At 43.5% G+C, this 16,340-nt stretch overlaps 1 protein-coding gene and 1 long non-coding RNA gene across 7 annotated transcripts in view; one reads left to right on the top strand and one right to left on the bottom strand.

Annotated features, from left to right (window-relative positions):
- LOC128341822 (uncharacterized) overlaps positions 1-10,083 on the top strand; it is a 42,059-nt gene extending 31,976 nt beyond the window's left edge. The window contains exon 7 of the long non-coding RNA XR_008314611.1: positions 9,870-10,083. This is a non-coding gene — a long non-coding RNA (uncharacterized LOC128341822). The remainder of the gene's footprint in view (positions 1-9,869) is intronic.
- The window catches only part of MYB (MYB proto-oncogene, transcription factor), a 102,952-nt gene that overhangs the window by 5,782 nt on the left and 80,830 nt on the right, over positions 1-16,340 (bottom strand). For 5 of the 6 annotated variants that reach the window (XM_053288345.1, XM_053288372.1, XM_053288360.1 and 2 more), the window contains 5 exons: positions 15,968-16,110; positions 14,780-14,891; positions 14,550-14,675; positions 12,913-13,023; positions 10,208-10,315 (listed from right to left, as the gene is read on the bottom strand). In XM_053288345.1, coding sequence (XP_053144320.1) covers positions 10,208-10,315; positions 12,913-13,023; positions 14,550-14,675; positions 14,780-14,891; positions 15,968-16,110 — 600 coding nt within the window. The remainder of the gene's footprint in view (positions 1-10,207; positions 10,316-12,912; positions 13,024-14,549; positions 14,676-14,779; positions 14,892-15,967; positions 16,111-16,340) is intronic. The other variant, XM_053288363.1, reaches the window with a different exon arrangement.

The raw sequence follows: 16,340 nt of genomic DNA, 5'->3' as shown, positions 1-16,340 counted from the left end.
ATAAAACAAGCTGAACAGAAAATGATAAACAGAGGCTCTTGTCTGGCTACTGTTTTTTCTCATGATAGCCCTGATAAACAGTGGCCTGGTTTCGGTATCTAAGATATACAGAAGCGGGCAGGATCAGTAACCAGAGACAGTCACACCCTATTGCTTACTACAACTCTTGGGATTCTCTCTATGTGTAAACAAAGGCTGTTGATTTATGAGAACTATCCAGAATCAGCCAACTTTAAAATGACCTTGTCCTGGTTTGGACAATATTATTTCATACCTATTCCATATAGATGGTGCAGAAGCAAGATTGTACCTTCCCATCCTGCCCACCAGAAGCATTTGCCTCACCTCTAATCTCTCCGATGTCTATGTGTAGGCTATTTGAATGGGGTTGCACACAAGAAATCCCACACAGGCCTAAACTGCACATCAATTCTCATATTGGTCATAGGTGGTAGCTAGGATATTTTTTCAGCAGTCAGGAAATATTACTTGTGCTCTGCCAGCTGCAGAGTGTGTTAAAATAAGTGCAAATTCTTGGAATGCAAATAACTCCACTTCCATTCTTGGTACATACACATGAACACAGATAGGCACACATATTTCTGGAGCAGAATACTTAAAAAGCCAGGATTTAAACAAAGAACATTACATAAAAGAAAGACCAGCATCCAAACTGATGAAGCATATGGATGTCCTGAATTAGGGGCTGAAGGCTGTGATGGGTTGGACTGAATTTGGACAAGACAGAGGTAAGGTTGATTAGTAGGAGAATCAGGATGAGAAGATTTTACCGGTTCTGGATGGGGTTGCACTCCCCTTGAAAGAGCAAGTGAGCAGCTTGGGAGTATCACTGGATCCGGCTCTGCTTTTGGAAGCTCAGGTGGAGGCGATGGCCAGGGGTGCCTTTGCACAGCTTTGGCTAGTGCACCAGCTGCATCTCTTTCTTGAGAAGGCAGACCTGGCTGCAGTTACCCATGCCGTAGTCTCATCATGGCTGGATTCAGGAGTGTATCTAGGGTAGGGCAGGCAGGGCACGTGCCCCGGGCGCCACTTGAAGGGGGGCGCCATATTAAAAAATTAAATAAATAAAAATGGCTGCCGAAAACAAAGTGGCCACTGCGCATGCTCAGATAGCCTCTGTGAGGCTCAAGGCCAGGCCTCGCAAAGGCCATTTGAGCATGCGTGGTGGCATGGCCACCACACATGCTCAAATGGTCTCTGTGAGGCCCTAGAGGCCAGTGGGGGAAGGGGGAACCTTTGCAGACCACCCCCCCCCAGCCCTTAGAAAGCCCCTCAAAGGGGCTACAGGTAATTTTTTTTTAAAAAATTATAGAATATAAGTCACTGTACACATATTTTGTTTGGAACTATGTACAGAGAATCAGGGCTTGTGAATACTGAGCTGAAGCTTATGAGATAGGATTGTATTCATTTGCTCTTACTTTGCTTCTTGTGATAAGTGAGTTAAATGTGATGTCTTAATAATATGGCTATTAATGGTGAGTTTGTCTTTGAATCAGTGTGAAATCCTTAGTATTAAGGCCCGCTGGAAGTTTCTTGCTCTCTTTCTCTCATTTTAACTGTCTTTCTGAAATACTAGAATATATTCCAAGCAGTGACACAGTTTACTCTGCATATCCTTTAATTATTTTCAGAGTATCTGGGAAAAGTCAAATTCTCCATTGATTTTTAAAACTTATGTTGTAATGATGCTACAATGCATAGTAGAGAATTAGACAGGCACTTCTGTTTAGTTTTCCAAGTACACCTCCACAAAGTATTTGGGTATTTCATGAGCCCCAGCATACTGAAATTTGTAGTTTTCCAGCATTTTTTGGTCTGGCTATGTCCACTGCTAAATATTTTTTTAAATATTAAAAGATTAACGAGTTTGACTTGTATTTTTCAGCTGATATTATGGTAAAGTTAACTGAAAGATGGGTGTCAGATGTTTGGACAGGGGGCTCAATTTCAGTGCTTGCCCTAGGTGCTATTTTCCCTAGATACACCTCTGGCTGGATTACTGTAACGCGCTCTACGTGGGGCTGCCCTTGAAGAATATTTGGAAATTGCAGCTAGTGCAAAATGCAGCAGCTAGGTTTTTATCTGGAGCTGCCCATTGGGATCACATCGCACCCGTTTTGAAAGAGCTGCACTGGCTACCAGTTTGTTTCTGGGTCCAATTCAAGGTGCTGGTTTTGACCTTTAAAGCCCTTAACCGTTTGAGCCCAGGATGTCTGAGGGAGCGCCTGCTCCCAAGGGTTGCTGCCCGCTTGATGAGGTCATCTTGAGGGAGCTCTGCTCCGGGTGCCGACAATGAGGGAGGTTTGGCTGTCATGCACGTGGGACAGGGCCTTCTCTGTTGCTGCCCCCAGACTCTGATAGGCTCTTCCAGTAGCTATTTGCTCCTCAGTATCTATCACAGTTTTTAGAAAGCGTGTTAAGTCTTGGCTTTTAACCTAATCTTTTATATGATTGTCTCTACTGCTGCTTCTTTGAATTTTGTGCAGTTCTTATACTTTTATTTTAAGTCATTTTTTAGTCATATTTGTTTTATATTTTAGCTTAATATTTTAATTGTGTCATTTTAATGCTTTTTTAATTACTGTGTGAACCTCCTTGGGATTGTTTTAATGAAAGGCGGTATACAAATTTAACAATCAATCAAATATACAGCAATACTGCTCACACACTGTGAGAGAAGGACAATTTTTGTTGATCTCCCTTCCTTCTGTAGTCAACAGTGACTCCTGAAAATATGTCCCTGAGGGTCACATATCAGCTATGCAGTCACTTTGCTAAAGACTGAAGAACAAGATGCAGGAAGAACTCCATTTGAAAAAGATGACTCTAGAGCTCTACCTGGCAATTGCTTGCAGGGAGATGCACCAAAGAGGCAAACAGTGGCCTAGGAGAAGGAGACCCTTCATTCTTACTAGCAGAGATGTCTCTATGGGGGTGCGGGGCTGAGGGTGAATCAGCATGTGCAGGAGCCTCACTCCTGCACATGAGGGGGGGGTCATGATAAGGGATCCTGATCCCTTCCCCCTCATTTTACTGAACTCTCCCCCCTATCATCAAACCTAATAACTCATATTTTCAGCACCCCAAACCAAGGCCGTCCCTTGGTGCAGAGGGGTGCAGGGCTGGGAGCAAATCAGCATAAGTGGGGCTTCCTTAACATTAGAGGGAGAGTAATGATCAGGAGTCCAGATCCACCCCCCTCATTTTACTGCTCTCCCCCCACCAAACCTAGTAACTCATATTTTCAGGCCCTAAAACATGCTCTTCTCTTCCTCCACCCTCCAAAAAGTATCCTTCCTCTTGCCCCCACAAAACTGAAGTGAGGGGTTGCCTTTGTCTGCAGCTAGATCATGAATGAGTTTTCTCCAGTGGTGCTCAGAGTGGAAGGAAGGAGCTTCTTCCTCTGCCTCCCATATAATACTAGCCAGAACTCGGATGGATTGGCAGGAAGTCCAGAAAGGAGCAGGGAAGTGCTGCTTAGCACAATCAATCGGGCTGTCCTTAGAAAGTTCTAGCAGGGTGCAATGCCTGGGGCAAATCAACCAGTGTGGGGCCCCTTCAAGTTAATTTTAATGCTGGCCTTGGGCCGAAATAAACAAATACAAATACATACAAGTTAATTTTAATGGGAATTAAAAGAGCAAGCCTGTGGCCTGCTTGCCCTAAAGACAGCCCTGCAATCAATCATTAAGCTGCGGAATTCATGGACACTGGCTGGCAGGTGACATCAGGTGGCAGCCAGCAGCCTCGCACCAGGAGCTCTGCCAGCACCCAGGAGTGCTTTTATCAGCTTCGGCTGATACATCAGCTACATCCATTTCTGGAGGTCAATGACCTTAAAACAGTGGTGCATATGCTGATAACTAGGGATGTGCGAACTGGCTTGATTTCAAGCCAGTTCGAACTCAAACTGGTTCAGTTCGAGGGCTTGACCACATACTGAACTGGGCGTGGTTCGGATTGACGTCAAGCTGACCCCCCTGGGCCAGTTCAGGGTGCTGGGTGCCAATAAATTTGGTTTTTAAAAAACGTTGGCTTACCACCGCTGAGGGCTTCTGCAGCCTTGGGGGGGGGGAGGTGATGCTGTGGGTCTGTGGAGGCTCCCCCTCCCCCCATGGGTTGGTTTGGCCCAGTTTGTGTGTGCGGGCCAAAAATGGCTGCTGCACGTGCAAACAGGGCCAAGATAGCCCTGAAATGGGCCGGGGGGAGCCTCCGGAGACCCACCACAGCTGCACCTCCCGAGGCTACACAACCCTCAGAGGCGGTAAGTCAACCTTTTTAAAAACCAAATTTACTGGCACCTGGCACCCCTGATCCAGTTTGAATTCAGACCAAACTAGGCCCGTTTCGAGCTGCCAAAACCAAACATGCCATATTAGAACCATACTGGGCAAACTGGTTATATGCACATCCCTACTAGTAATCTCTAGGCTTGACTACTGTAATGCACTGTATGTCATGGGCATGCTGGAAGACTCCAAGGAGGAGCTGTAGGAGGGGACGGAGGTTACAGCAGAGGATGGAGGGCAAGGACCAGAAGTTGCAAAGGAGAGTGGGTCCGACACACGGTGAGTTGAAAATGAGTTAGAACCGGGTGAGGCAGCTCTTGTGGAGAAGGCATGACCAGTCTCAGCTGTGGAGAGGCGTCAGTCCAACAGACAGCAAGAGTTCAGGAACCACATGCGTAGAACAACAGGCAAAGCTGCTGACTCGGGAACTCTTGATTAACAGCACCGGGAGTCAGCTTATTTAAGACGACTGCACCACAGCTACCCTGCTGATAGCAACATCAATTTCCTGTGAGCTAATTGGCTGTGTTTGTGTATTGCCTTGACTGTGTGTGGACCCTGGACTGTGTTGACCTTGCCCGTGGACTTCGATTTGGACTCTGTTGGCTTGATTGGATTTGACTCGGACTGAACCTGGTTTGGAGAATTTCTTCCTGTAAGACTTTACTATTCTCCTTCTGCCTCTGCCTGTTTTGTGCTCCGTCTGCCTAGCCTAACAGATTTACGACACTCTATGTGGGGCTGCCTTTGTATGTAGTCCAGAAACTACAATTGGTACAGTATGCAACAGCCAGACTGGTCCCTGGGACAACTCAAAGGGACCATATAACACTGATCTTGAAAGAATTGCACTGGCTGCCGATGTTTCTAAGCGAAATACAGAGTGTTGGTTCTTACCTAAAAAGCCTTTAACAGCTTGTGTCCAGGGTACTTAAGAGAGCGCCTTGAGCGTCATGAGCCCTGTCACCTATTAAGATCATCTGGAGAGGTCTGGCTATGGTTGCCATCTGCTCATTTAGTAGCTCATTTAGTGTTCCCCGTTAAAATAAGAACATCTCCTTCTCCAGTTGCTTTTAAGACCTTCAAGACGTACCTGCTTACTGAGGCTTTTAACTGAATTTTAAAAATGATTTACTGTGTTTTTATCTTGAGAGATTACTTTATTTGTTTTGTGAATTTTAACTGTTTTTACATTTGTTGTGTTATCTAATTTGTACGCTGCCTAGAGATGTATACATTAGACTGTTATAGAAATATAATAAATAAGTAAATAAGGAGGAACCAGGCATCCTGGATTTGCTCAGAGGGGTCTGCAGGGAGAGGGGCTCAGGACTCTTTTCACCCACCATGCAGTGTTGGACCTTGAGAACTATTTTTAGAACAGAGGAGCAGCTGGCAGCACCTTGACCTGGTGGGAGGGTCCTAGAGGAGGGGTGGGGCTGAAGGGCACAGTGGAAGCTGAAGGCTACTGCGGGCAGGGGAAAAACTTACACAAGACCTGGGAGACCTTTTCCTCCTGCTCCCCTCCCACCTTTTGACTTGCAGGGCTCAGGTTGCATTCCTTCTAAGGAGAACCCAGGAATCCAGCCCCTCTTCCTAGCCTCTGCCCTCTTCCAGGCATGCCACCTAATAATGGGGAGTGGGGGTAGGGGGCAGGCAGGCAGCTGCAGGCTAGATCGATAAGTCTTGGGAGCTCTTCTCTCTCCCCCTATTGGAAGCTGAGCCCCCACCTTCTGTGGTGTTTGTTGGACCCCTTGAAAGGTGCCCATTTGAAGTGAGGTTGACTTCCCGGGCAGCCGAGCAGCGAGAAAGAGTGTGAGTGGTGGTGAAGAGGAAGTGTGGGGTCTGGGAAAGCACAGAGCCCAAGCCTCCTCTCTGAGCAGCAGCCTCTGGCTGGCTGGGAAACAGAGTGCTCCTGTGTGGTTGGGAGATTTATTTATTAATTGAGATATTTAATATACTGCTCAATCCACAAACTTAGGGCAATGTACAAACAAGGACAGCATCCAAGATTTTAAAAACAAAAACAAAACCCAAAATTAAAGGGCAAACGCCTGGCGGAAAAGAAATGTCTTCAATAAGGTTTTAAAGGCTGAAAGAGAGGAGTCAGACAGAATCGGCGGGGGGGGGGGAGGGGGCAGGGAGAATTCCAAAGTGAACGGGCAGCAACAGAGAAAGCCTTTCCATGGGCCCTAGTACTATGGACCTCTCTGAGACCAGGGAACAAAAGAAGGGCAGCCTGAAAAGATCTCACAGGATGGGACAGGACTGGCCAGGAGAGGCGGTCCTGAAGGTAAGCAGGTGCTAAGCCCTGGAGGGTTTTAAAGGTGAGAACCAGCACTTTGAATGGGACCCGGAAGCAAATCGGTAACCAATGCAGTGACCGCAAGGAAGGTATCACACTATCATATCTCCTAGTGATCATAAGCAGGCGGGCCACTGTATTCTGGACCAACTGAAGCTTCTGGGTCATCTTCAAAGGCAACCCCAGGTAGAGCGCATTACAGTAATCCAGAGGAGAGATGGCGAGGGCATGAGTTACCGTTGCCAGGGCCTGCTGGTTGAGATAGGGCTGCAATTGGCGGACAAGCCGAAGATGGGCAAAGGCACATCTGGCCACGGCCTCCATCTGCTGCTCAAGCAGGAGCTGCGAGTCCAAGAGGACCTGCAAGTCATGGACCACCTTCTGGGAGAGAGAACACGGGGCCTGGGGGAGTGCAGGACTGGGGGCAATCACCCTGGTCACCCCTCCCTAAGGACAGCCCTGCTTACCAGCAGACTGTTGGCTGCACAAGAACGGCTGGCCTGTCGGCAGCCACATGGCTACCCAGTGCTTATCTAGATGCCCTTCGGCTTCCACCTCATGATGCTTACCAGTAAGGGCACCAGACCCCACTTGTTTACAGTTCTATGATTCAGAGGAGGCCTCTTCCTACATATTATGTCTCTCAAAAGCAGCCTCTGGTCCACAGACAAAAGTTTCAGATAGACTACACAAAGATCAAGGAACAACCCAGCAAAAGTGGTCATGACTCCCATCCACTGCTTTCAATGAGATTCAGTTAAAGATAAAGGGTGCTGTCAAGTCGATTTTGACTCCTGGCACCCACAAAGACTTGTGGTTCTCTTTGGCAAAATACAGGAGGGGTTTACCATTGCCATTTCCTGCGAAGTATGAGATGATGCCTTTCAGCACTTTCCTATATCACTACTGCCTGATATAGTACCAGCGGGAATTCGAACCAGCAACCTTCTGTTTGTTAGCCAAGCACTGCGCCACTTAAAGTGACGGGGATTCAGTTACGGCTACTATTTGTTGGATTGTGCCCCAGGGCTCCAAGCAAGAACACTTAATCCCAAACCTGTGAAAATCAATGGCTGTTTGCATGTTTTGGATCAGGACCCTGGATTATATGAGGCTAAGAAGTCTTTGACTAATCTACTACAAATATTAGTAAAGCAATAGATTTGTTTCTTCACACTGGATTTCTAATAAATTATTCTTAACATTAAAATTAGGAAAAGAAAAGCAACTTCTCTCTCTCTCTCTATGAATTATAAATTCATATACAATTCAAACCATGGTATATTTCAGCTGTCACTCTTGGTTCATTTTGTTACATCAGTAATCCTACCAGCACAGCCTTCTTCTGGCAACACAATTATCTCACTTATCCTGTTAACGTGCCTTTTGTTGCCCCAGGCAAGAGTGAACAGTAAACAAACTGCCAGAGCTTTAACTGGCATATCCAGTTAAAGCACTTTTAAATAAAAAGTGAACCCCCTTGGGAAAATAGAACACTAAAGGCAAAGTTGTGCAAAGGTGTTTTTCTCCACTCATGGGAACAGAATTCGCACATTAAATTTTCCATCAAGGCAATACTCATGAAAAAAACGGGTGGATATGCAATAGGAACTCAAGGTTGTAAGTCATCATCTCCCAGTATGAATACTGGAACAGACAAAATAATCCTGTGGTTAAGGATCTCTCGCAAAGTTGTCTGTTAATTTAAAACTCCAGAGAAAGTGGGGTTGCCAAAGCAAACTACTTGAACAGTCATTGTCCTCAAGGATGTAACAGCAGAGAGAGATGTGAGAGCACAACCCTAGTAAAAGGGCCAATGTAGTAACAGTGCAGTGGATGCCCTACTAAAGCATATTCTTTATGAAACTCAATAACCACAATCCAGAAATAGTAACCCATGTACGGATACGTAGTGTAATCACAAAAGCCATGTGCTTGGGTCAGGTGGGAGGGGGAGGGAACCCAGCCACTGCAAGTGCTGTCCTCGCCCTGAGCAACAACACAGCTCACCATCTTTTTAGGATGAAGTGAGAAAGAGGTATGCAGTCTCAGGTCCTTCCCCACCCTTTTCTGTTCCTGTCTGCCTAGCACTGCTGACAACTGTGCCCACCTCTTTGAGAGGAGGAAAGGTGGGCTCCTCGAGCCATGTGTGCACAGCCTTTTCTTGAGTTTGTATATCCATCAGGGCAATATCTATCTATCTATCTATCTATCTAGCTAGCTAGCTATCTATCTCTTCAACCTTGAGATTTCCTGTTTCCCAAACACTGGGAATGGAAGCAAGCTTGTTCCACCAGCTATTTTATCAGCTCTAGGTTAACAAATGAAAGGCTAATGCAAATATCAGGTTAAGGAACTAAACCAATTCTACTTCATTTACTTAGAGAATAATCAGTCTTAGAGGTCATTCACACAATCAAAAACTATGTTTTACCCGGGTTTGGGAGCTGTGTGTTCTCCCAGTTTTCAGCTGTGTGGAAGCAAGGTAGGAGGAAAACCTAGGTAGCTTGCCTCCTACCTTGCTTCCTCCTACCTTGCTTCCCTCCTACCTTGCTTCCACACTATCACTTCTACCCAGGTTTGTTCCTACCTTGCTTCCACATAGCTGAAAACTGGGAGCACACACAACTCCAAAACCTAGGTAAAACACAGTTTTTGACTGTGTGAATGACCTCTAAGACTGATTATTCTCTAAGTAAATGAAGTACATTTTATATGAGGTGGTGGTATATAAATATAATAAATAGACAGTAACTCAAAACATTAAATATAATATATATTATATAATATATTATGTTATAATTTATTAATTATATTATATATTAATTATATCATTAATAATATATTAAATATATAATAAATACATATGGTGACTCAAAACATTAATAATTGATAATTAACTTTGCTTTTGATACAGCAATGTCTTGGCTACACTTCCTTTCTATACAACTCACAAGTTTGAGTTCATATTAAATTGGTTTATGGGACTGGGTTGAAATTAAAGGCCAAGTTGAAGACAGATCATCCTGGATAGAATCTATCTATGTGGTCACTAAGAGTCGACACCAACATGACGGCACTTAATCAATCAAAGGCAAACGTACCAACATGCCTGCCCAAGGAAACTGATATGTAAAAGTGCATGCTTCACCAGTATAAAATGAGATCAGTAATGATGACAGAAAAACATGTCAAAATCTGTTTTCCTTTCTGTTTACATTCTGACAGGATGTCGAATCCCTCTTTTTCAGGTTGCAGAAGGAATGTCACCTCTGAACTATTGTACAAAAATGTCAACAGGTCAGCTATTCTATTTTCCTTACAACTTCTTGTTCTTTGAATTTTCCAGTAAACAAATAGTGGATCCAATAGGGAAGTCAAATAGTGGATCCAATAGGGCATGCAATCTTCAGTCAAGCACAACTATAGCATTTTTTAAAATGTGCAATAAAGTGAAGCTTCCAAGTCTTATACTCCATGGATTCTATTAGCTGGAACATGTTTTTCCTATATCTGAAAGCATGTTATGATGCAAAGAGCTGTGTACTGAAAATTATTTGTAAAAGGAAAAAATAAATACAAAATTTACCTGAAGTGGGCTACCAGATGACCTATTTCTATGTAATGCAAATAATTTATGAGCATTTTCCTCTTCTTCTGAGGCAGGCATCTTTAAACCAGAACTGGTAAGTAGATTCTGAACACACAACAAAAATAGCAATAATTGAAATGAAATAATGAATGTGTGCTATACGGAATGAATGACGTAAATGAATGAATGACATAAATGAGCAAATACTTTTTCAAATATTTTCAAAAGGAATCTAGCAAAAAGGGTAATGATATGGACTGTCTAACCTGATCCTCATACAAGTACCTGGATTTTCTCTGCACATTTGTTTAGGACTAAAAGCAAACAGTTTAGAACTAGGCTCAGGATGCACTGAAATCAGAGGCGTGGGTGCACACTCTTTTTTGGCCACCCCCACGAAACACATGTCCAACTTTGGCAATTTTATGGGTGAAGGGGCCATGAAAAGGGGCATAGTTGTTCACAGTATGCTCCCTCCTCAACATTTATTCAGAGTGAAGGCAATACTTCCTGCTTTTACTTTGAATTGGCTTTGTGATGTCATCACATGGACAAATCTGATTGCTACATGGAGTTTATATCACAATGTGATCTCCAGTCCCAAGAGCAAGAAGAGGAACTTGAACAGGAAAAGTTGCCCTGGACTGGCTGAGTAGTGCTGAAAATATAGGCAAAGCTTGTTATATACGGAACAGCTATTTGCAGTTTCTCGTATCCACGGGTGTCAAATAGACACCCGGCCTCCTTATCTGTGGATACGGAAGGGTTAAAATTCATATATCCATGGTTCCTAGAAGGCCTGAAATGACTCATTTCTGACTGCCATTTTATCTGCGGGAGCCATTTTGTCGCCAATTTTGGCAAATTTTTTTGGAAAAAATGCATGACCCCAAAAGGGGCCATTTGGGACACATTGCTGGACTCCAAAAGACTGTAGAGCATGGTAGGGAACATTATTTGGCCTGTTTTTGTGATTTGGGGGCTTGGGGGGGGGTTGAGTCTGGGAACCTAACCCCCGCGTCCCCATAGATTCAATGACTCATTATCTGTGGTTTCGTTACCCATGTTAATCCGTGGGAACGGAACCCCCGTAGATAATGAGGTTCACCTGTACCAGCAAACATATAAGTAATCGGGGGGCAGAGATGGTGTTTCAGGAAACAAGTCAGCCCCCTTTGAAATCTGAATTCCATCCCACCCCTAAATTGTTCAGTAGTGAATATCTGGCACAGCACTGTTTTGTGCAGATTTGTTGAGGACAAAGTGCCTTTGCACTGAGTGCAATTTAATTTTGATTGAAACATAAAACAATGGGGCTGCCAAATTCTTTAAAAAAGAACAACAGATGAAATATAAATGCATATTTACAATAAATACGTAAGCATCAATTTAAATTCAAAAACATAAGCAGCATGCTGAAATGAAAGGAATCACTGGGCCATATATGCAAAACTTGGGCTTTCCTTATCTTTTGGCTGACAGTACTAACAGGCAGCCTGATTCCTACAACCCAGGAAAATGAAAAACTAAAATGTGTCGACTAAATCTAGACCCAGAAACTTTACTGGAGTAAGTAACAGTAAATTGGCTTAAGTACAACTGCTTAGCTAAAATAACTTGTTGATCAGGCTATATTGTGTTCTAATCCCATTTCTATATTAAAAAAAATAGATTATGCCATTTACAAAGGACATTGGTCAAAAAAAGGAAACCTTTCATTGCCTAATAATTCCACTGACTTTGGCAAATACTTCAGTGATCCAATTATGAGCAGAAATTTCCTTCAGCCTTTTATATATCTGGTACAAGCATGCAGCATGGTACTTTTATGCATAAACATACAAAAATAATCATTTTGGCACGATACAGTCAACATTAAGCACTCCTTACACACCATTGATTTTAATGGGAGAGTTAAGCACATCTTTAATTTCTCTTGCTGAAATCAATGAGATTTTAATGTGCTTTTTGTCTATTCTTTTTAAGAAGAGTAGTGGGTAATGTATGAGCAGTAAGGTGCTCCATTAAGCCTGCTCAGACCTTTTCTTTGGATCCTACCCCCACCTTCAGAACAGCAACAGAGGACCAAAAACAGCTATAGAAAGCCACCCAAAGACGAGTTATTGTCTTCTTCAAGACTTTCAAAAACATTTCTTCAGTCAGGAGAAGCAAAGTCTACTTCAGAGAGCTGAAGCATGAATGTTTTTTCCAAGCAGTTTTAATTAGGGAGTATACCTTCATTTTTTCCTTGATAAAGAAGAATTTGCAAAACACATTTAACAAGTCCTTTACCCCTTTCCTGAAGAATGACCCATCTGCAGGCAAGTCACCACAAATTAGTAGCATGGTAACATATAGCCACTGGAAAGGTCTTGGTGAGGCAAATATGGATCCTGAGTTATAGTTTGCCTAGCTCTTAAATGGCACAGTGGGGAAATGCTTGACTAACAAGCAGAAGGTTGCCAGTTCAAATCCCTGCTGGTACTATATCGGGTGATATAGGAAGGTGCTGAAAGGCATCATCTCATACTGTGCGGGAGGAGGCAATGGTAACTCGTTCCTGTATTCTACCAAATAAAACCAGAGGGCACTGTGGGCGCCAGGAGTCGAAATCAACTTGACGGCACACTTTACCTTTACCTCAGCTTTAGAATATACAAGGTTACAAAAAGAAGGAGACAAGAGCAAGACTCATGGCATACCGGCACATCTTCCATAGTAGATGCATATGTGAAAAGTTGTGTGTTCAGACCTTCCCCTTCCCAACCGTTTGAGCAAAAGAAGCTTCCTGCTTTACCCGTAGGAGACTCCACCTGCACAAAGAGGAGACACATTTTAAATTGCAACAACTGCCACGTCCTATGCCTATTTAGGCTTCCAGATGAGCTTGGCCTACAGCATAAATGATCTTGCTCAGTGTACAAGTTCTTGAATAATCCAGCTACAGAGAACACTGGCCAACATCCTGACTAAAGCAGTACCTGTGCAAGCAAATGAAGCATGTGAGTAGCATCTGTACGCTTCTGAAGTGCAGGGGGGCAATTCCTGCCAATCTCCTCTTCCCCAGGAAGCACTCTTAAGGAGTGTGAAATTATGTCCTGGAGGCTGCATGACCATCAAGGACATAATTCTGCACTGCACAGAGAAAGTTGGCCATTGATTTCCTGCATTCAGGCCTGGTAAGTATTTCTGTCTGGGCCCTGCACCACAGGCTCAGCACAATGAATATGGGGGTGAGAGTGGGGTGCATTTGACAATGGTGCACCCCTAACCGCAGATATGTGTCTAATAGCCAAGAGGAGTGGAGCTTCTGCTGCTTGCCAACTACAATAGCATGCCTAGTTGGGGAAGAAATGAGGGCAGAACAAGAAAGGGACAGTCCTTGAAGGTTCTTGCAAGGACAGGAAGTGATTACATGGGAGGCCAGAAGCTGCCCATGAGATTGAGTTGGGATGCTCAGGGCTATAGGATGCTCAGGGAAGAAAATGCCAATGATGCAATAGTGCAGTGCATGACAGGGTTGCGTGTCCTACCTCCTGGTGAGGGGCAGGATGGAATGAAGACACACAAAGGAGGCACACGAAGGGTGGCTGAAACCTCTCCTCTAAACTGAGATGCTGAGAGAGGGGGGGTGGGGAGGTGGCTGGTCGCTAGTAGTGGACGGACATTTACTGAATGTGCATTTAATCTTTTAGAAGTCTAGAGGAAAGATATATTCTTATGCAGAATGTCAATGAAAAATTATTGTATGATCACCTTGTGTAACCAGGTTTTGAAAGCTTCATTTATTAACTTACTCATTCCTGAGAAGTCAGTGGTGCCATTTGTGCCTACACCTATAAAATGCTTACGTTTTCCATCTGGACAAACTCTCTTTGAAGTATGCAGAAATGACTACAACTCTGTAAAGGCCAATATAATCAAATTCCAATTGTGAAAACTGAGACTGACTCAAAGGAAACCAACCAGGCACTAATGGCATACTTTATACTGTAGAAGAAACAATGTCCTTTGAAAGTAAAAGGTATGAATCGCAATACAGTCTTAGACCTACATTTCATCTAACTTTCTACCCTCTTTCTGATAATGCCCTGCATGGATGCTTCATAAACAACACAGGACATTCACTATTATTTGCTTCCTACAATCTAAGAACATGTTATTCACTACCATTAATGAGTGGAAATTGTGTTTCTGTACTCCATGAAAATGGTAAGTTCTTTTCTGAAACCAATTTGCCAAAACTGGTTTCTTGCAGCAGCAAGTGAATACATTTACAGACATTTCTCGACAAACTGGGCTGAATTGAATGTTGCCTTAAGGAAATGGTTTGGCTTGCCTCCTGCTTGATTTTCTTCAGCAAAGGGGATCCACTTTCACGTAGGCCAGATACAATGCCAGATTCATCAGACTCTTGTTTGATAACATCCTGCAAATCATCTACAAGGTGAGTTGATGTATGAGGCTAAAATGCAGAAACAAATATGCAGTTCAGCAACAGGTAACTCTTCATAGCATCCTCATATAAATCCATTTATAATCTTTGACCTCCCCGCCCCCACCGCTTACCAACAACTTCAGGGGTCCATATTTGAACTCTTCTGCAAATGCAGTTTTAAATGGAGTGGGTGTTCTTGGAGAGCTCTCCAAAATTGATCTTTTGATAGCTGGAGTCCTGAATCTAGATCCATGATGTTAACAAAGGGCAAGAAAGAAAGAAAATAGTTTGAATCTCTTCCTATGACACTAATTTAAAGCAGCATAGTAATTCAATAGATTCAAACTATTTAAAATAATGAACTGTGTATCACAGACTCCCCAGTGATGAACTCAGTGGGTGATCAACAGTGGCCTACCTTTACAGGGAAGTTGTACAGATTGTAAGATTATGTATGTGAGGTGCTTTGGACTTAAAATTGCACAATCAAAGTTGCATGACACTGCAAAGCTATTCACATGTGCAGGCCAAACTGGGCTAAGGAAGCCCAGCCTGGTTTTGCATGCAAAGCTGCCTAGGCAGCCACCCTCCCGGGGGAGAGGACAATATACCCACTGAAGATGACACTGTTGCCCACGTGCAGGGAGGTAAGATCGTTAGGACTTCCTTCCTGCTAACCCTCTTGCCCTTTCTCACTGCTCATGAGAAAGGGCCCTACCTCTGTTATTCCCAATGGAGGTAGCGTTGCACAATTGCAATTGTGCAATTTTAAATTGCACAGCCCTGTTCTGCCACAGCGTGGGCAGTATTTTAGACACAATCAGGACTGCGAGTGGTACAGAACCACCCATGTTTTGCTGAACAGAACATGAGCCACTATTTCTAAAAACCCTAGTCTGGAAAAGTGCTATTTACAAAAGTTTGCACTGACACAGGTGTTCATGGTAGAAGCAGAGTGAATTTGTGCTATAATAATAATACTAATGGTTTGTATAAAGGGGTCTGCTGTGAACTGATGACAGCAATAGGATATAACTTGAGCATGTGCCATGAACCGGTAGTCTCTTGACAAAGCTGTGCTGCACTCACAAAGTCTCTTGCACATATGGCCTCCTCATTCACTTCAAGGGAAGGAGCAGTTCCAAGTGTACAAAGAAATGCATGGATGGAGCTGCCCTCCACTAAAGTGAACAAGGCAGCTCACCTACACAGGAACTCTGTGTGCAGACTCTAGATCAGGATGAAAGAATCAATATACAGGTTTAAAACCAATATTAGAACATGGAAAAGGTATTAAAAAAACTGTTGAGAGGACGTACATATTATTTTCCTTCGGTGTCTTAAATGCTTGATCTTTGTGAATTGGTGTTGTAACCGTGACTTTATGAGTACATAGGGGAGTGGAAGTTAAAGTAGGATTGTCCAGGTCCAGACTTTCTTGGCTGGGTGAGGTGTTCAAGAACTGCAATGATTAAAAAACAAAAACAAAACACCAACATTATACATGACAGACTTAGCTTTTCAAAGCAATCTTGTAGAGCAAAACCAGAAAAGTGGAGAAAAATAACTTCAAGATAAGTTTACAGGAGTGCTTCCATTAACTCAAAGTGTCACTGTGTGTACCATTACTAGTACTGAACGATGTGACTAATGTTAGGTCGTAAGCATTTTGGTTGCAATACCCCCAAAGAT

The sequence above is a fragment of the Hemicordylus capensis genome, chromosome 1 (genome assembly GCF_027244095.1).
Source record: "Hemicordylus capensis ecotype Gifberg chromosome 1, rHemCap1.1.pri, whole genome shotgun sequence".
Taxonomy (NCBI): domain Eukaryota; kingdom Metazoa; phylum Chordata; class Lepidosauria; order Squamata; family Cordylidae; genus Hemicordylus; species Hemicordylus capensis.
This window is presented reverse-complemented; position numbering and strand designations above follow the sequence as displayed.